A 20,847-nucleotide genomic window follows, 5' to 3' on the forward strand; every position below is an offset into this window, starting at 1 on the left:
CTAAAATACATGCAATCTCGCCATTTTCCTTTGTTTAGTAATTGAAGTAAGCGTGGCCAAGAATTCTTGAAAACTGTTACAATGTTAGTGTAAATTAAGTTTCATCATCATCATCATTGACAGCCCATGTTCGGGCTCACTATTGAGCACGAGTCTCCTCTCAGAATGAGAGGAGTTAGGCCAATAATCCACCACGCTGGTCAATGCGGATTAGTAAGTAGACTTCACATACATAAAGAAATAAGAAAATTCTCAGGTATGCAGGTTTCCTCGCGATGTTTTTCCTTCACTCTTTGAGACACGTGATAATTAATTTCTTAAAATGCACGTAACTGAAAAGTTAAAGGTGCATGTAGGGCATTCAGGATTTGAACCTATACCCTCCGAATAGAAGGCGAAGGTCATAACCACTCGGCTATCACGGCTCTACAATGTTACTAATCTAAAATGATTACATTTTGTACAATGGCTACTGTGCGAAAATGTGAATTAGTGGGCTAAGGATGATTTTGAATATTTTAGACCTTATAGATCACTATCATATATACCTAGATAAGTTCAAAGTGCCGACGGACATTGTGCTCTCAAGGTGCATGAATGACAGCCCTGTAATGTATTAATCCAGCGTAAACTCTATTTCCATCCCAAATTAAGCCGAGTCGCGGCACACATAAACTTTCGCCTCTATATTAATAAAATAATAATTATAATTTATTTGCTAAAACATGGGTTTTAGCAGATACAATAAATACAATTCACAATTAATGACCCAAACATGTTTTGCCGCAAATTAGGCGTGAATTTTTTTAAATCATGTAATACATTATAAATGTTCTAATTATTATATATGTAACATGTTGATTTGATTGAAAATAAAGTGACATACAGTAAAATCACCACAACTATAATACCAATAGTAAAATAATTCTAAAGTAATGAAAATAATTTTAATTCAAAAGTAATTTAATGCTTAAATACTATTTTGGCTGAGAGCATTGAAAATATGTTTTTTGAAACTCTGCAATTCTAGTAAAGCAACTCAACTGAAAGACATTCGTGTCGCCGCACATGGGCCACTCGCGACAGTCACAACCGCCGCCACAAATAGCAAGAAGGGGCCACAAAAGTAGCATAAGCGCGCTACAGCTTGTGGCCGGTGGTCGAAACTTGCGGTCGGTGGCTGCTACTTTTCAATTCTAACAGGTTTACTGAGACTGAGAGAGAGGGAGGGAGAGGGATGCAGAATCGCGCAAGTGGCGTGTGGCGTCGTTTAGTGGCCGGAGCCGGCCACAAGAAGCCAGCAGCGACGATTATAGCGTGTGGCGGTCACCAGCGTCAACTGTATGCGGCGAGTCCATATGAAATGTATGTAATATGACGGTAACGGCGTTTTGTGGTTGTGGCCGGTGGCCCGTGTGTGGGAGCCTTAAGGATTTGTGTCGCTTTGTATACAGCAATTGTTATTTAATGTCAAGGGAGGCAGATGCCCTTTTCTGCTTCCCTTGTAATCGGTCTTGTGCCGTTAGATGAATATTTTTACTGTGGGGAAATAAAAGTACTAAATCGTCAACAAAAAAAAGGACTTCTGCGGTCAATGGGTAAGCCGCGACGGGGCTTTCCCGAAAGCCGTAACTCACAAACAGACACGCCCTATCGATAAAATAAAGAAAATAATATATTATTGTTAGAAGAAAACAAATATACCTAATCGTAGAGAAAACATATCGTTCCCATAATGTTTAAGTTTTCAAATTAGAGACTTCACACACGCAGAGAATTAGGAAAATTTTTTGGTGTGCAGGTTTCTTCACGATGTTTTTCCTTCATCGTTTGAGACACGTGATATTTAATTTCTTAAAATACACACAACTGAAAAATTGGAGGTACATGCTTAGGGCCGGATCTCAACCCACACCCTCCGGAATCAGAGGCAGAGGTCATATCCACTGCTATCACGGCTCACCTACACCACCCTACTACTTACCTAGCCTAATTAAATAGTACAAAAAACAAAAGAACTTCTTTTTGCAACTTCTGCAACTTTTTTTTTATTCTTTACAAGTTAGCCCTTGATTACAATCTCACCTGATGGTAAATGATGATGCAATCTAAGATTTTAGCGGGCTAACTTGTTTGGAGGAGGATGAAAATCCACACCCCTCTCGGTTTCTACACGGCATCGTACCGGAACGCTAAATCGCTTGGCGGTACGTCTTTGCCGGTAGGGTGGTAACTAGCCACGGCCGAAGCCTCCCACCATCCAGACCTGGACAAATTAAGAAAATCTTAATCTGCCCAGCCGGGGATCAAACCCAGGACCTCCGTTTTCTAAATCCACCGCGCATACTACTGCGCTACGGAGGCCGTCAAAGAAGGGTTTTACTGGGACCAACGATTTTAAGTAGTACTTACGACGGTAAAATTGATAAAGGAGTACGAGATCGAAAATTATCTAAAATTCATACAACCTTATTGAATTGCATAGTTAAATATGATGCTAATTAGATACTTAAAACTGGTTCAACTACCGCAGTTATTTTACAGCAAAACTGTTAGGAAGTTGGAAAATGAGTTCGAAGTTTTAATTAATATTTACTTTATAAAATTAGAAGAGTAACTTCAGCGTATAGTTGACTCTTAATAGTAATCAAACAACTTCCAGAACGATGTTATTAATTTTACGTGATTTTTTGAGAGAATTAAGTCAAAAATCACGTAAATTAATAACTAGAAGAACCTTGAATTAGAAGGGGAGTGTTGATCGATCGTCAAGGAATTCCTTAACCCTACATCTAGTAGTCACAAGTCCTGGACTTTGCTTGGTGTTTTTCTGACTACCACGCGATGGACCCGGCACCTGCACGGTGAATCCATGGAATGCTAAGATTTTGTGGGCTTATCATGTAGGACAGAGAATAGGGAAACATCATTCTATTTTCCATACGAAATAATAATAAATATAGGTATATATAGCAAAAAGCCACGATTGTGAGTGTAATAGGCCATATTTTATCCCACTAGTCTCACGGGAACAAAGTAAACACACTCTCCCACTAATACCAACATCCTCTGAATAACACACGGATTATTATAATTCGCTATCACGACATAGTAAACACATGTATTGAGTAGGTAGTTTCGCTTTCAACTTATGAAACGACGCCAAGTTAATGTTTGATTGTGAAGTTCTCTGTCTATACTTATAATAAATGTGTAGAGAGGTCAATTCTGTAAATGAAATATATTTCTAAAATAACTATCAGTGGGTAATGATCGATACTGATAACAAAAATGCATTCAGTATTTTTTTTTTCTGGCTGTCTGTATGTTCGTTATAAAAACAAAAACAACTCGACGGATTTTAACGAAACTTGGTACCATTATTCTTCATACTCCTGGGCAGGTTATAGTGTACTTTTCATTACGCTACAATCAGTAGGAGCATAGCAGTGAAGGGAAATGTTGGGAAAACGGGAGAAGTTACTCCACATTTACCTAAAGAGGTCTAAGAGCGGACGAAGTCAAACAACAAAAGAGTGTGCATTGACCATAATAACGTGTAATGTCTCGAATTACCCCATTTAATTTCGCGGGCGGAGACGCTGATGTCAGCTAGTCTATACTAATATTATAAAGCGAAGAGTTTGTTTTGTTTGTTTGTTTGTTTGTTTGTTTGTTTGTTTGATTGATTGAACGCGCTAATCTCAGGAACTAATGGTCCGATTTGAAAAATTCTTTCAGTGTTAGATAGCCCATTTATCGAGGAAGGCTATAGGCTATTTTGTCCCCGTATTCTTACGGGAACAGGAACCACGCGGGTAAAACCGCGCGGCGTCAGCTAGTTTAAAATAAAGTGCTTTGGCAAGGAAATAGTTTTAATTACCACATTAATTATATGTCATAGGTATGTCACCGTAAAATTCTTAATAGGTACTTTTAGTTTATAATCTATCTCGCGAGATTATGAACTGTCGATAGATTGTAAAAACTATACATACTCTTATGAATCGGAACATGAGTGGCTCAGAAACCAAAGTTAGGGTTAGGTTAGGCACTTTTTATTTTTTTAATTATGAACGTACAAATAAAAAAAATAATTAAAAATTTTGTGCGGTTCACAATCTATCGACAGTTCACAATCTCGCGAGATAGATTACAATCTAACGCTATTTACAATTTTACGGCGACATAACCATACAAGTACATTATTATTCCTACTATTTGGGGTTTCTGTGACTGCGTGTACTTATATTTTATACGTGCAAATAATTGAGGGTTACGATGATTTTTTTTTTTTATTTATTTGGGTTAACAAACAGTTAACGATAAGATTACAATTCAAAAAAAAAATACTGACATTAAAACTAAATCGTTAACCTACACCGTTAACCACAGATTAATAATGGGCCCTTACAACGAATTCATTAGGTAGGTTTATATTGACATGAGCTGACTGCTGAAATCATAATCTCTGTACGAGATTGATCAACGTGTTACATAATCTTGTCGATAATTAAGCGATGAAACACACCTGTCGTGTCAACCCTCACATAATAAACCTATTGGCACATAACATATCATTATGTTGATTCATTGCCTCTAGTAAATCAAAGCGAAATCTATCTATCAGTGGCATAGGATGGAATTTAGACGAAGGTAAGCCATCCCAAAGAAAAGCAAATTTATACATCATCATCATCATTATCAACCCATATTCGGCTCACTGCTGAGCTCGAGACTCCTCCTAGAGCGAGAGAGCTTAGCCCAAAAGGCCAGCAGGCCCAATGCGGATTGGTAGACTTCACTCACGCAGAGAATTAAAAAAATGGTATGAAGGTTTCCTTACGATGTTTTTCCTTCACCGCTTGAGATACGTGATATTTAATTTCTTAAAATGCACACAACTGAAAAATTGGAGGTGCATGCCTCGGACCGGATTCGAACCCACACCCTCCGGAATGGAGGGAGACCGAGATCATATCCACTGGGCTATCACGGATCTCTACATCTATACATCATCATCATCATCATCATATCAGCCGATGGACGTCCACTGCAGGATATACGGCCTTTTGAAGGGACTTCCAAACATCACGATACTGAGTCAGTCTACCTGGTTGGGGGTTGACTAACACTGCGCTTTCTAGTGCGGGGTCGCCATTCCAGCACTTTTGGATCCCAACGTGCAAATTCATCATACAGCGTGATGTAAACTCCGGTTTTGTCATAATTATATCTAGATACAGCACGACAATGAATATGTGTGGATTTTTAAAGGTCCCTAAACCCTGCGGGAATCGGCTTGCGTGAACTTTTCGCCGCTGCTATCTATCGATATTTATAATAAAACTGTAACAGGTCAAATTTTGTACATGGAAGATATTTTGAAAATTTAGTTGGTGGGCACTAATTAATCGATACTGAAGTCAAGTCAATCTGTACTGTCTGTCTGTATTTAATGCTAACCGGGCATCGCGCTGAAACTACTAAATGAATTTAAAAGAAACTCGGCATTATTTGAGATCTCAACCCCCACAAAACCACAAACGTTACCATTATATAATATTAAATACATTTAAAAGAAATATTGCAGCATCTCCATCGCGGTATAACAAAAAAATAAGAAAAATGATTTTTCCGGCCGACGTTACCAAGAGGCTCTTGTTTTGCAGCTGTCATGATATGACTCGGTTCTCGACGTGTTGATTTTACGAAAGGTTTCCATTTTTATCTTTGAACTACTTATAAAATCTTACTCTTCTCTTTCACATTTTTGTCGTAAAACTTACATTTTTTGGATTTTCTTATTGTTTATTAGCCATTTTTACTATGTAGGTTCATGCTTGTAGGTACATCGAGAGCTAGGAATGACTCATTCTGTGAATTTATGATACCTCATACCCAGTGGCGTGTACCGTCAAGCAATTTAGCGTTCCGGTACGATGTCGTGTAGAAACCGAAAGTGGTGTGGATTTCATACTCGTCCTAAAAAGTTAGCCCGCTTACATCTTAGATTGCATCATCACTTACCATCAGATAAGATTGTAGTCAAGGGCTAACTTGTATATAATAAAAAAAAAACTGTCGCCAGATCCCGACCCTAGCTTTGCAACCCTTCGCTACAGTAAAGTTTGATTGATCTTTCGAAGGATATCTGCGAAGCTAATTGACTGTCGACTGTAGACACACGTCCTCAAGTTATGTCAAGGAAAATTAAAAAAAAATACGTTTTATACTTTTATGGTTAAAGGTTTAGATCCAATGCTGGACATAGGCCTCTTGTTAGTAATCCAAACTACTGTCTCAGGTCGTCATCATTCAGCGGCTCTCTGTAAAGCGCTTGATGTTATAAGTTCAAACGGGATTATAAGCTGCTGCAGGCAGCTGCTATTAGCGTTAGCTTTACTGACTCACTGACGGTTGGCCTTGTCCACAGGCTGGGGTAGTCGTGCTCTAGAGTGGAGATCACGTACCAGCAAGCGCAGTGTCGGACGCTCTCCAGCCAAGTGATCCGATGTCATGAAGAAGGCATTTTTCACAATAAAATGGATGACATGGAAACGACAGAACAGACGAACTAGCAGGCAAAGGTACAAAACTGAAGGTTGCTGGACCACTTCCAATGGTACCAATGTAGGGTATTGGTACCATTGAAAGTGACTACAAAACATAGCTTCGCAAGGAGACTTTGATGTCACATGCAGAGTTATGGGCTAACACGAATGACTGCAAACACACAGAAGAGGCGTTACCAACCCACGTTTAACGATAAAACTGATTAAACTTAATCGTAGCAAACTTAAAACAGGAACAGAACTAATTACAGGGCACTGCTCACTAAATAAACACCTTATAGTTCAAGGTATAACCGACAGCAGCAGAGCATGCAAGAAGAAACTCCAATACATGCTTAGATGCAGAGGTGTATCCGTACAGCGCGCAGCATACATTGAAACTCCAGCAACACTCCATGAGGCATTCGGAGACCTGGGTGGCCTGCTAAATTTCTGGAGCGAGCTCAGTTGGCTGGAGTGACTCCAGCGGGGACCAGCACCAAATGAACCAAACTAGACGGCCCAGGATAGAAGAAGAAGGTAGTGGGAAGTGGATGAGGAAGGTAGAGGATCGTGTGAGGTGGCGCGTTCTCGGAAAGGCTTATTCCAGCAGTGGAAGGATACAGGCTGATGATGAAAGCGTTGTATGTTCTGTGATGCTCCTACTGAAGATGGACTAACACCGTGTTTTCCAGTGCTGGGTCGGCATTCCATTTCATTCCATTTTAAAATATAACCACGTATTCATGTACCTACATCTTCTTTTATTCAAATTAAATAATAAATTAAAAAAGTACAAAGAACTGGAACTATTTTTATAAAGTCAAAACTCCATTGACACCTAACACCGGTTCACAAAATTAATCTATGTCCAATTTCTTGAATGATCCCATTAAATAGTCTTCGTCGTATTTTTCACCGGTTCTCTTTTCTTCGTTTGAAACTTGCTTGCAGCATTTTATTAAATAATCCTTTGAGAGCGGTTTTTGAATCTCTTTTTTATACATGTCTGAAAAATAAAATGATTTTAATATCCTTTTTTTAGTATAAAAAATCAGTAAAAATTTCTCATAAGCCGATGAACTCTATTCATTGGACGACGGATCTTTGCGCGCATTTTTTTTAATCCGCACAAGCCGTCCTAAATTGGGATCTAAAGAGGTATTATTTAAAAATTTAATGTATAAATGAAAAAATATATCGGGCATTGGATTGACTTATCTAAAATTCATCGTTCATCATAATGAATCTGCTCTCTAAAATCGGACCAAATCGGCTACTACATTCAAAGGACTTCCCGGCATTTATATTGATACTTAGGGTAGTTTAGGGACGTAGGGTGTTCAAACAACAATCCATAGATCCAGTGTATATTAACATACCTTTAAATTCATCCAAAGATGGCTGATCACCCCCAAAATCTTTGGGCAAGTACTCCTTTGGAATAAATTTCTGAATGTCTTCAATACTCTCGTGGAACCTAACACGATCCATTATTTTTGGCTTCACTAATGGTTTAAAAATATTTATCATATGCTGACTAAACGACGAAGCGTTTACTATATGAATTTCATAAATCTTAAAACCTATCCCTTCCTAAAACAAAGAAAATACAATTGAAACAACTTACCTATTATTATTGTTCATTAGTTCGTTTTAGAGTTTAATTGCTTAAAGTAGAATGCATTTTATTAGCTTCACTTGTAACTAACTATGTATGTAAGAAAAACATGGAATCTTAATCTGACCCACTTCCCGGTCTTCGATTAGGATGAAACGCACACGCTCTGAATTCTGATGACAATATATATTACATCCGCCATGACTAAAAAACGTCATTACAACTTCAATATGACAGCCTCCGCAAGATGGCGGACTGACTGTTTGAAATTCACCCCCATGATATGGATATCAATTGAAAAGGTTTGCTGTCGGGAATACGAAAAAAAAAAGTCACGTGACTTAAATCTAATATGGCGGACATCCAAGGTGGCGGACAGGCTATTTGAAATGCACGCCCATTATATGGGTATCAAATGAAAATGTTTGCTTAATTTTTAGTGACATGACGTAACTTTACTAGGACCGACTGACGGACGATATAATAATTTGACCATTTTCGCCCTAAAAATGTAATTTTATTGATAAAATAAAAATATTACTTGAGGATCGGCTGCACAAACTGCGAAACCATAAATAAAAAACAGGCGGCCCTCGAGCAATTTCAAAAGGTCTCATTCTCTCTCAGGGTTCTCAACATTTTTTTTTAATTTACTAAATTTAAAGTATGAATTTTATTTATTACCGATGACTGTGTTAAAAAATTGTGTTTAACAATGTGTTAAATGTTATTATGTGAATCGTTCGTTATATTTTATTGGTCCGTTCGAAAAGTAACATAATTTTCTACGTTAACAACTTTTTCGGCAACCTAAAAAAAATTTACGAATTCTGTGATGTCCACATTTGCATAGTGCGCTAAAATAGCGGTATTTACATGCGGAGAATATACTTATCTGATATAATTATTTTAAACATTTATATTAAAATGCTTTATTTTGTACAAAATGAAAATACTTTTATAATAGTGTTTTTTATTTATCAGAAATCGGTTAAAAATATAAAGAAAATACATATTCCGCATAGCATTTGCAGCTCTCAGGTAAAGAATCTAATACAGTTTTATTTTGCATTTAAATATTGTTTTCCTCATTATGTATTCGTTTCTTTTAGTAGCTTTAGTTAATGGTTTCTTTTAGTAGCCACCCAATAGTATTGTTTTACTGCTGAACATTAAATTTTCATATTAATCACCTACTGTGTGTAATTACAAAACATATTTATTTTTTGTTATTTTGTTCTACAATACGGCATGTTACGGATGTACATTTTACTTATATTTTTGAACCTATTATTCCGTTATACTAAAGCCTAATTAACGAAAGCCTATACTAAGCCTAACTTCATGTGCAACAATATTAATAAACTTAGAACAATTGGATATAGTTAAGTTAATATCTTTTGAATAATATTTTATGAACAAAAAATACATAATTTAAAATAAATTAGGTATGAAATGGCATACGTTGGTATTGCAATGAGCCGTGATAGCCCTGTGCATATTATAGCCGGGTTTGAACCCGGTCCAAGCCCGTCAGGGCCAAAGATAGCCGTTGGAAAAGTTGGAAGTGCATATTACAACTTTTCCAATGGCCATCTTGGATTTTGAATTTGTAGTCAAGCCCTTACATTTGATACCCATATTGAGGAAGTTGCAAAAAATATTTAATCTGATATTTTGTGATGGCGTCCAGATGCCTCAGACGTATAACACCCCATCGTTTATGCGTCGGAGGTTAGAAATATGCTTACTTTTTTGTCACAATATTTGCACGTATAAACATTTACCAAACAACAATGGCAGTTAAGTTTGACTTCATTATTTAAAAATGGATGTAATTGAATAAATGAACAATAGCACAAAGCATAGCTTTTATCTTTTCACTGCGACATTAATTTGAGACGTCCTATAATCACGAAAAACTCATATTTTTGACCTTTGACCTTGAATAAAAAAATTTCTTACAGGGGAAATATGGGAAACTTTCAAATTTTATTTTCAATCATATTTTAAACAATCTTACTTATTTTCAGCTTGCTGGGAATTTATGTAACATTACCCTTATTTTTTGGTCTAATTTTACCGGTCTATTATCATTGGCTGTAATTGAACCAAACTGATTTAAAATAAGAACACAAATTGATTTGCACCTCTATTTTGTGATTACGTCCTTAAAGCGCTTATTAGAAAGTGCAGCCAGTTATATATTAGAACGAGTATCAAAAGCGGCTCTAATGGGACCTTACCAAATTTGGCTAGGCAGGGAGAACAACACGAGCAGAGAACGGGGATTGTTGATCGATCGTCAAGGAATTCCTTAACCCTACATCCTTTAGTCACAAGTTCAGGACTCTGCTCGGAGTTTTTCTCGTGAATCCATGGGATGCTAAGATATTCGTTCCTCTATAACAAACTTTTACCGATTTCAGCAATTTTTAATTATATACCTACTAATACGATACCTGAGCAAGTCGTGCAAATTTTTGCAGCATCATCGGGTTGTTTCGTAACAGATGTCCGATAGAAGCATGTAGTATGTCTATTATCCAAATATCTCCTAACATGTAGTCGTACTTTAATCTCAAGTCTCCCAGCTGTAACAAAAAATAGTTTATCTATTTCATAATCAGTTAAGAATTTTACCACGCTAACAATTAATATTGTGATCAAAAAGTCATTTCAATGCAATAGCACATTAAAATGTTTAATCATATTTTTTGCATGGTAAAATAATAATTATATAATTAAGGAAATATTCTATTTTTAAAAATTGTTTCGGATGTAGTATTTTTGTGTGAAACTGAAGGAATGTCAGCAAAACAGAAACATGTAAATTATTTTCTGCCTTTAAACGGTTGATAGCAACGTTTTTTTTTGGAAAACAGGATTTGATTTGAAGATGCCTTTCAGAATCTTAATAATTTAACAATGCATTTCTGACCATCCTTTGTTATACGCATCAAGTAAATTAATAATTATATACAACAATTTTTATCTAAGTGTGTGTAGAAACTAAAAACATTAAGTCAAGCCAAAGTAATTTAATTACTGGTTTTATCATTAAAACGGTAGGTACGTAGCTTAATCTAATACTTTGTATTTTAATTATGATTACTAGCACAGAATAATATATACGTATAGCATATATACGTAATAAGTACACAATAAGTACACTGAGTGATAAAAAATAGACAACTGAAATATAGTAGTGCAATGTAAAGAGCACTTCAACTGGTCATATGAAAATGAAAAAAATTAATAAAAATAATATATCAGTTATAAAAAATCATTCAGTAGGTAATTTCAAATCAATTGAAAATCTGGAAGAAATTGCTATGAAGCGATAAAGCCTTCTTCTTTTCTTATTTGTTTGTTTCCTTGTTTTGTAATGTACAAAAAAAATGTATGAATCATCAGCATCATCATATCAGCCGATGGACGTCCACTGCAGGACATAGGACATTTGAATAGACTTCCAAGCACAACGATCTCGAGCTGCCAGCATCCAGTGGTTCCCTGCAAACCGCTTGACGTTTTCAATTCGTCGTTGGGGTCCCAGCACCTTGGGACCCCAACGTCCATTGGCTCTTCAATCTATATAGCCTGCCAAATTGTCACTTCAGCTTTTCGACTCACTGAGTTACGTCAGAGACTTTGGTTCGTCAGCGGATCTCCTCATTTGTGATTCGATCACGCAGAGAAACTTCAAGCATAGCTCGCTCCATCGCCCGCTGAGTGACTTGGAGTCTTTAATAAGGCCTATAGTTATCAATCAAGTCAGATCTAGTCTACTTGGTCGGTAACTATGGGTCTTATTTTAATTACTTTTTTATTAATAACAGTGAAACTTACCAGTATTGTATTTTTTATAACCATCTCACTATGAAAATTGCTAGGATTCGGATCTGTTAATTTTAACACTGAAATCCTTTTGCCCTTATACAATTTAGGTATGGCTGTTTGACAGCTGAAACAGAAAAACTTTATTTGTACAAAATCCGTACCAAATGATGTAAATAATAGTTGCGTTAAATTATTTAACTATATAATTATTCCTTAATGAGAATGATGCTTAGAGAACAATACCTTCACCTTCACACAAGAAGTTAAAGAAATTGTTATGAATTTCATCATTATCATCATAATGAACAACAAATATTCAGTTCCAATGCGGATTGGCAGTTTTCACACACGTAGAGAATTAAGAAAATTCTCGGGTATGCAGGTTACCTCTGGATGTTTTCCTGCACCGTTTGAGAAACGTTATATTTAATTTCATAGAATGCACATAACTGAAAAGTTGGAGGTGCATGTCGCGGACTGGATTCGAACCTACACCCTCCGAATCCAAGGCAGAGGTTTTATCTACTGGGCTATCACGGCAATGAATTTATTGTGAACTACAATTATGTATAATTTTTTGTAGAGCCAATTTTATTGGCAGCTTAATATCAGGAGATCCTGACTTCTGAACCGGTGATAGAGTCACTAGTCACCAACAGACAAACCTAATGTTTTAAAAATGCTAGTAAACAAAGCCTAGGCACTTGTAATAAATTAATTTTGAATTATTAATTATATATAAAATCTAAAAATTAAATTCCTAAGTCGTTTATTCTTTTTTTTTTTTTTTTAAAAAAAAAAAAAAAGAATATATATATATATATATATATTTATTATGTTTGTTTTATATTTTATACTATATTACACACAAATAATAAATATATAAAAAAATAGCTTTAAAATAAGTGTTTTCAGTGTTTTCTCTGTTTTTTTTTGCATTAACCCCCATTTAATTAAATTAATTATTTTTTTTATGCAATAAAATAAAATAAATAAATTACGTTAATTATCCCTATAAAACTGAAAAATAGGACTTAATTAATAGTAACTACTATTATGCATCCATTAATGTTATTTTACAAGTAGGTATTAGGTACGTACTACCTAATTACCTAGTCTACTAATTACTCTGTTGATTACCGAATCCATCTTCATTTCATAAGCTCAATTTAAAAACATTCAATAAAAACAGACAAATTATTAGATAACTAGCAGACGCCCGAGACTTCGTCCGCGTGGAATTTCGTTTTTCACAAATCCCTGGATTGTTTTGTTGGATTGTTCCGAGATATAAAGTTAAAGTAGCCTATGTGTTAATTCAGACTATAATCAATCTCTACTTGAACTTTCAGATGATTCGGTTCAGTATTCGCGGTGTGAAAGGGTAACAAACATTCATACCATCAACATCATCAGTTTTTTGTAAATCTCGGGTAACCATAGATTTTTTCGGGACAAAAGTATGTGTTAATACAGAGTAAAATCTATTTCCATTTAAAATTTCAGCCAAATTGGTTCAGTAGTTGCGGCGCTAAAGAGTAACAAACATTCAAACATACAAACTTTCGCGTTTATTAGCAGGATGTCCATTTTTAGGGTTCAGTACCCAAAGTGAAAAACGGGACTAAGACTCCGCCGCCCGTCCATCCGTCTGTTACCATGTATCTGAACCGTGATAGTTAGTTGAAATTTTTACAGAAGGTGTATTTAAGTGGTCGCTATAACAACAAATACCAAAAAGCAGATTAAATTAAATATTTAATGGGTTGCCATACAATAGACATGGTTTTTATGCCGATTTAAAGTTATTGGTACGGAACACTGAGTGCGCGAGTCGAATTCGCAATTGGCTGGTACAGTAAAGTTATTAAAAACCTGGTATTTAAGTACATTATTTTGTTGAAATAATCATTTTAGATAATCGATAAAATAAAAAAATCACTGCCACTTGATATAAAATGGCGTAAATAAGATCATTTTAATGAAATAACTATGTTAAATGATTACAAAAATGAAAATATTAAGAATAACGATATAATTCTACGTGATATCCCTGTGGATATGACCTCTGCCTTCGATTCGGAGGGCGTAGGTTCGAATCCGGTCCCGGGCATGCACCTCCAACTTTTCCGTTATGTGCATTTTAATTAATTAAATATCACCTGTCTTAAACGGTGAAGGAAACACATCGTGAAGAAACCTGCATACCTGAGATTTTTTTTATTCTCTACGTGTGTGAAGTCTGCCAATACGCATTGGGCCAGCGTGGTGGACTAAGACCTAACCCTTCTCATTCTGCGACTCGTGCTCAATAATGAACCGGATAATGTTGATGAATAATGTAGTGTCTCATTAATAGAATCGTACTTATTAGGTTCACAAGAGGACTTCAAGCGAGTAATGGATTTGGTTAACGTTTCAGTATTTGGCTAATTGTTCATTTACACGAGCGGCAGCCGCCGACAACAGCCGGGAGTCGACTGCAGTTGGCGACGCCGTCGCCTGTCACCGAGACGTTGCCAACTGCAGTCGACTGCGGTCGTCAGTAGGATTAAACCTTATATTTATTCAGAGTAAAGCGAACTTTAAACACTTGTGATTAGCTCCACTTTATTTAAAAAAAATACATTTAAATCTCAATCCATGTTTATGAATATGAGAATCAGAGTTGTAAATAAATACATATCACTTACTAGAAAGGCCAAGGGTCGTAATCAGGATCCGATAGTTCTTTAATTCTTGGTTGAATTATTTCTGGCGCATAATGCCTGTGTCGGTAGAAGTTATCAATTTTTCGCTTGCATTTTTCGCGGGAACATCTTGTTGTTATCAGCATATTTTCAACGTAATCGCGATCTAGTAGAAAAAGAAATATGTATTGAACCTATTATTATTACCTAATTGATTGATGATTAAAAACTAATCTGCATGCATAATGCGCAGTTAGGTATATTGATAATGTTTTTTACAAAAAAAAATATTACCTATAAAGGCGTCAGCTAAATGAGGTTCTTTATAAAACCAATCCAGTATAGCATCAATGTCTTCTTGAAGAATGCTTTCTTTCAATCCCACCTCTTTACGGATCTCTAACATCTCGTCCTCAGTGCACTGATAAAAAGGATGACACCTTAAATGCATCTGTAAATAACGGTTAATTTGTTCATCTGTGTGCCTAGTGGGAGTTTTCAATATTTTCATACTGTTACCATCGCGTTGAAGTAAACGCGAATTTATATGGAATTGACTAACTAGATGGCGCTGTTTTCTGAGAAATTCGCGTTTACGTTAACGCGATAGCAACAGTATCAAACTGCTACTAGGTCATCTGAACTAGCTTGATTAATGGTATAAGATCCGTTATTAGAAATATATACCTACCCTCATCTGTTATTTAATTATGATTAGAAATAAATGATAGATAATATTTATCTTGACTCGTTGCACATAAGTTACACAGTTGAATTGTGACCAAACAATAAAAATAAAATAAAAAAGATATACAGGATGTCCCGTAAATGTTACGACATACTTTACAGGATGATAGCTGATATCAAGGCCTACTAAAATAACGCAATATATGTTAGCCGAAATTTAAAGGTCGTTTGTCATTGCAACCTCAATCTTATGATTCAATGACACGAAACAAATTTTAATAACTATCGATTTTTACATAATCAACCCCTTTCGGAAGTAAAATAGCAATTGTGACGAAGTGTTTAAGATAATGTAATAATGTCTTACATAATTACTTAGAATCCTTATTAAATGCGCAAATTTTTGAGGCTAGATGTACATTTACTAGTACATTTTTTTTCAACGTGACCGTTAAAAGAACATGCAATCAAAATCGTTAAACATGAAAAAATAATTAGACCCGATTTTTGGAAAAAATCACACTTCGCAGAAGAAAAACCATAGTTTTGTTGGCTGAAACAATTATTAAAATATAATTACCAATCATAAATCGACGCCTAAGTAATTTTTTAACACACAACGATTAACTGCATTAAAGGTAGGGATTTTTGTATTCTGCACAAAAACAAATATAACTTAAAAACCGTATAATTTCGGCTAGCATATATTTCGTTACCGACGAATGGCGGTATATCCATTCCCACAGGCTAGATTACGAAATGCCTCAGGCCGGTGTCGGGCAGCAGCGACACCGGCGCGAGTAATCTAGCACTGCGCTGACCAACCCGCATGCCCAGCGTGGTCAGTACTGGGCAAAACTTTGTATGGACGGCAAAAACAAAACACAGCCCCTAGTCCCCGGCAGCCCCGCTATTCCTGGCTCTGGCAGCGGTTATGGTAACGGCGGGGCAAGGGGTGTTAAGAATCTCCGGCAGAGATTCCGCTGCCAACCCCGACGACTAGACCTGGCAACATACAACGCACGCACTTTGAGGTCCGACGAAAAGGTCATCGAGCTGGAAGAAGTTATGAGCAAGTTGCACTGGGATATCATAGGATTGTCTGAAGTCCGAAGAGAGGGGGAGGGCTCGATAATCCTTGAATCCGGCAACATGCTCTACTACCGGGAGGGCGACCAACAGTCCCAGGGTGGTGTCGGATTTATCGTTCACAAGTCCCTCGTGAACAATGTTGTAAAAGTCGAGAGTGTGTCGAGCAGGGTAGCGTTCCTGGTCCTCCGAATTACCAAACGGTATTCGTTGAAGGTTATACAGGTTTACGCACCGACCTCGACACATCCCGACGAGGAGGTAGAGGTATTGTATGAGGATATTTCTAAAGCCATACATGCCTCAAACTCTTATTACAATGTTGTGATGGGGGATTTTAACGCAAAGCTGGGCGAACGTAGCGGTTCAGAGTTGAAAGTGGGACGATTTGGATATGGGCAACGGAACGATAGGGGCCAAATGTTGGCTGACTTCATGGAGAAGGAGGGCCTCTTTATGATGAACTCCTTCTTCAAGAAGCCACCACACAGGAAATGGACCTGGATGAGCCCCGATGGTTCCACGAAAAACGAGATCGACTTCATCTTGTCTACCAGACGGCAAATATTCAACGATGTTTCTGTGATCCATAGGGTGAAAACCGGTAGCGATCACCGAATGGTTAGAGGCACGTTGAATATCAACATTCAGCTGGAACGGTATCGACTGGTGAAGTCTACGCTCCGACCTACTCGTGCCCATATTCAAAACCCCGAGTCCTTTCAACTAGAACTGCAGAACCGCTTTGATTGCCTAGCAAATTGCGAAACTGTGGACGATCTGAACAACAGGTTCGTGGAAACTGTCCATTCCGTTGGGTCTAAGTTCTATAAGACCCACCGTGCGAAAAGAACCAAAAAGTTCTCGGACCAAACACTTAAACTCATGGAAGAGAGGCAAGAAATGAGATTACAGTCTTCAGCAGATGCGTCAAAATACCGACAAATCAGTAGACAGATCTCTAAGTCGCAAACCAGCGACTTGCGAAATTTCAATACCGAGCGTATTAAAAATGCGATTGAAAATAATCGAGGCTCGAAAGTTTTCGCCAGAGATCTGTCTATTGGACAGAGGCAGCTGACGCGTTTGAAGACCGAACACGGTAATCTAATTTCTTCCAAGCCCGAGTTATTAAGTGAGGTCGAGAAGTTCTATGGACAGCTATACACGACTACTCAGCAGCCTGTTGCCAATTTGGCTAAAGACCCCAGAGCCAAGTTGACCCGACACTATACCGAAGATATCCCGGACGTCAGCCTATACGAGATTAGTGTGGCTCTCAAACACCTGAAGAACAATAAGGCGCCAGGTGAGGACGGAATCACAGCAGAACTCCTGAAAGCGGGTGGAAAACCGATACTTAAAGTCCTTCAGCGATTGTTCAATTCCGTCATTCACGAGGGCACGACGCCTGAGGCGTGGCATAGGAGCGTGGTGGTTCTGTTCTTCAAAAAAGGTGACAACACCTTGCTGAAGAATTACAGACCCATCTCGCTGCTAAGCCATGTTTACAAATTGTTCTCGAGAGTCATTACGAATCGTCTCTCTAATAGGTTTGACGACTTCCAGCCTCCCGAACAAGCCGGTTTCCGAAAAGGCTTTAGTACCATAGACCACATCCATACGCTGCGGCAGGTTATACAGAAGACTCACGAGTATAACCAGCCACTTTGCTTAGCGTTTGTGGACTATGAGAAAGCCTTCGATTCGGTGGAAACCTGGGCTGTGCTAAGGTCATTGCAGAGATGCCGAATTGATTACAGGTATATCCAAGCGTTGAAGTGCTTGTACGAAAACGCCACTATGTCAGTCCGTATTCAGGATCAGACTACGAGGCCAATCCAGTTGCAGCGAGGAGTGCGTCAGGGAGATGTGATCTCTCCGAAGCTATTTACCGCCGCACTGGAAGACGTCTTTAAGCTTCTGGACTGGAGCGGACTTGGCATCAACATCAATGGCGAGTACATCACTCAACTGCGGTTCGCGGATGATGTAGTCATCATGGCACAGACTCTGGATGACCTTAGTACCATGCTCAATGACCTCAGCAGCGTTTCTCAACAGGTGGGCCTGAAAATGAACATGGGCAAAACAAAAATAATGTGTAATGCTCATGTATCGCTCCACCCAGTTATAGTTGAGAACGCTGCACTCGAAATTGTAGACGAATACATATACCTAGGACATATGATCCAGTTAGGTAGGTCCAATTTCGAGAAAGAGGTGAACCGTCGAATCCAACTCGGCTGGGCTGCATTCGGGAAGCTTCGCGACATCTTTTCGGCCGAAATTCCTCAGTGCCTGAAGACAAAAGTCTTCGAACAGTGCGTGTTGCCAGTGATGACCTATGGTTCCGAGACTTGGTCGCTAACTATGGGCCTCATAAGAAGGCTTAGAGTCACACAGCGGGCGATGGAACGAGCTATGTTAGGAGTATCTCTGCGTGATCGAATCAGAAATGAGGAGATCCGCAGAAGAACCAAAGTCACCGACATAGCTCAACGAGTTGCGAAGCTGAAGTGGCAATGGGCGGGGCACATAGTTCGAAGAGCCGATGGACGTTGGGGTCCCAAAGTGCTGGAATGGCGACCCCGCACTAGTAAGCGCAGTGTTGGCCGACCCCCCACCAGGTGGACTGACGACATCAAGCGAGTCGCAGGGATTCGCTGGATGCAGGCGGCTCAGTATCGTGATGTTTGGAAGTCCCTACAAAAGGCCTATGTCCTGCAGTGGACGTCCATCGGCTGATATGATGATGATGATGATGATATTTCGTTATTTTAGTAGGCCTTGATGTAAGCTATCTCCAAGGACACCCTGTATATACAGGGCGTCTTGTAATTAATGGATAAAACGCAAATGGTAGATACACCGCCTAATTATCTAAAACTAATTTTAATAGTGTTCCAAAAATCCAGTGACCAAGTTATATTTTTATTTCGGATTTTCAAATTTTGCTATCTTGAATCAATTTTTACAATGCTGTAGCTGCTGTAACTAAGATTTTATATATCTAATAATAAAAACTTGACATTAAACATGACATAAAGTAAATCTAATTTTAAAAAAGTGGCAATGGGCAGGCCACATAGCTCGAAGAACCGATAGTCCCGAGGTGCTGGAATGGCGACCCCGCACCGGAAAGCGTAGTGTTGGTAGTGGTGGTGGTGGTGGTGGTGGTAGGTTGGTTAGCCCACTAGGTGGACCGAAGACATCAAGCGAGTTGCAGGGAGTCGCTTGATTCTGGCGGTTCGAGACCGTTTTATTGGAAGTTCATGCAAGAGGTCTATGTCCAGCTGTGGACGTCCATCGGCTGCTAATGATGATGATGATGAATAGTCTGTGGGCCAGGGCATATTTATTCATGATCATGAATTTATGACGGCCTCCGTGGTGCAGTGGTATGCGCGATGGTTTTACAAGATGGAAGTCCTGGGTTCGATCCCCGACTAAGCCGATTGAGGTTTTCTTAATTGGTCCAGGTCTGGCTGGTGGGAGGCTTCGGCCGTGGCTAGTTACCACCCGTGTATTAACAGACTATACCTTGGATTAAAATGTTAGCATTAACACATTTACACATCACACACACACATTACAAAGGCATAATTTTTGTCATAATAAACAAGCTAGTTTTTGCGAAATAGTAAAGATCTTAAATTCACTAAATTAGCTAAATATCTATACTTTATAAGAAAACATTAAAGTATCATAAAAATAAGTTATCTTCTGACCGATAATTATAAAAAACAATTTTCAAAAATGTTAATTAAAAAATAACTCGAAGTATAATATTGAGTAACATATAGATATGATAATGTGTTATTATAATAAGTGTATAATATAATTAGAGTCGTATAAAAAGCCTATTTTATGAGTTAATGAATTAATTTTCTTTTATTTCTTTTATTTCATATTATTATTTAATTCACTATAACAACTTACAGTTTTATTCGTGACAATAATATTGCTTCTTTAAACTGAGTTTATGTAGTTTTTTAAAGGCACAAATAAAATTTAGAAATTAACAAAATATGTATGTTTTCGCGACTCACGACTGTCACTACCGAATCTCAGTAAACTTTTGGCTGAATTTTCTTTAAAACAACGAAAAACACACATTCAACCTTATACTAATGAGCTTGATACCTACTTATGCAAAAAAATATAAGGCGCTATGCACACATGCGCATAATTCAATTAGGAAATTAGGCACAGAACACCTGGAAAACATATTAGCGAATCATAATAATTATTATATCGCAAATAGCCCACCAACCTGCAGCGTGGTGGGCTAAAGCTTCAGATTCGACTCTACAGTAAAAAAACCGAGGATTCAATCATCACAAAAAAATGCTAATTATAT

At 37.7% G+C, this 20,847-nt stretch overlaps 1 protein-coding gene across 1 annotated transcript; it reads right to left on the reverse strand.

Annotated features, from left to right (window-relative positions):
• Positions 1 to 7,297: 7,297 nt before the first annotated feature.
• LOC112054199 (alpha-tocopherol transfer protein) lies at positions 7,298 to 20,586 on the reverse strand. Its single transcript, XM_052883011.1, has 7 exons — positions 20,427 to 20,586; positions 15,003 to 15,159; positions 14,712 to 14,874; positions 12,028 to 12,142; positions 10,638 to 10,769; positions 7,937 to 8,150; positions 7,298 to 7,563 (listed from the first exon to the last, which is right to left on the reverse strand). Exons 2-7 carry the CDS (start codon positions 15,157 to 15,159, stop codon positions 7,415 to 7,417), a joined length of 930 nt encoding a protein of 309 aa, XP_052738971.1. The 5' UTR covers positions 20,427 to 20,586; the 3' UTR covers positions 7,298 to 7,414.
• Between the last annotated feature and the right edge of the window lie 261 nt (positions 20,587 to 20,847).

This window comes from Bicyclus anynana, chromosome 8 (genome assembly GCF_947172395.1).
Source record: "Bicyclus anynana chromosome 8, ilBicAnyn1.1, whole genome shotgun sequence".
Lineage (NCBI taxonomy): Eukaryota > Metazoa > Arthropoda > Insecta > Lepidoptera > Nymphalidae > Bicyclus > Bicyclus anynana.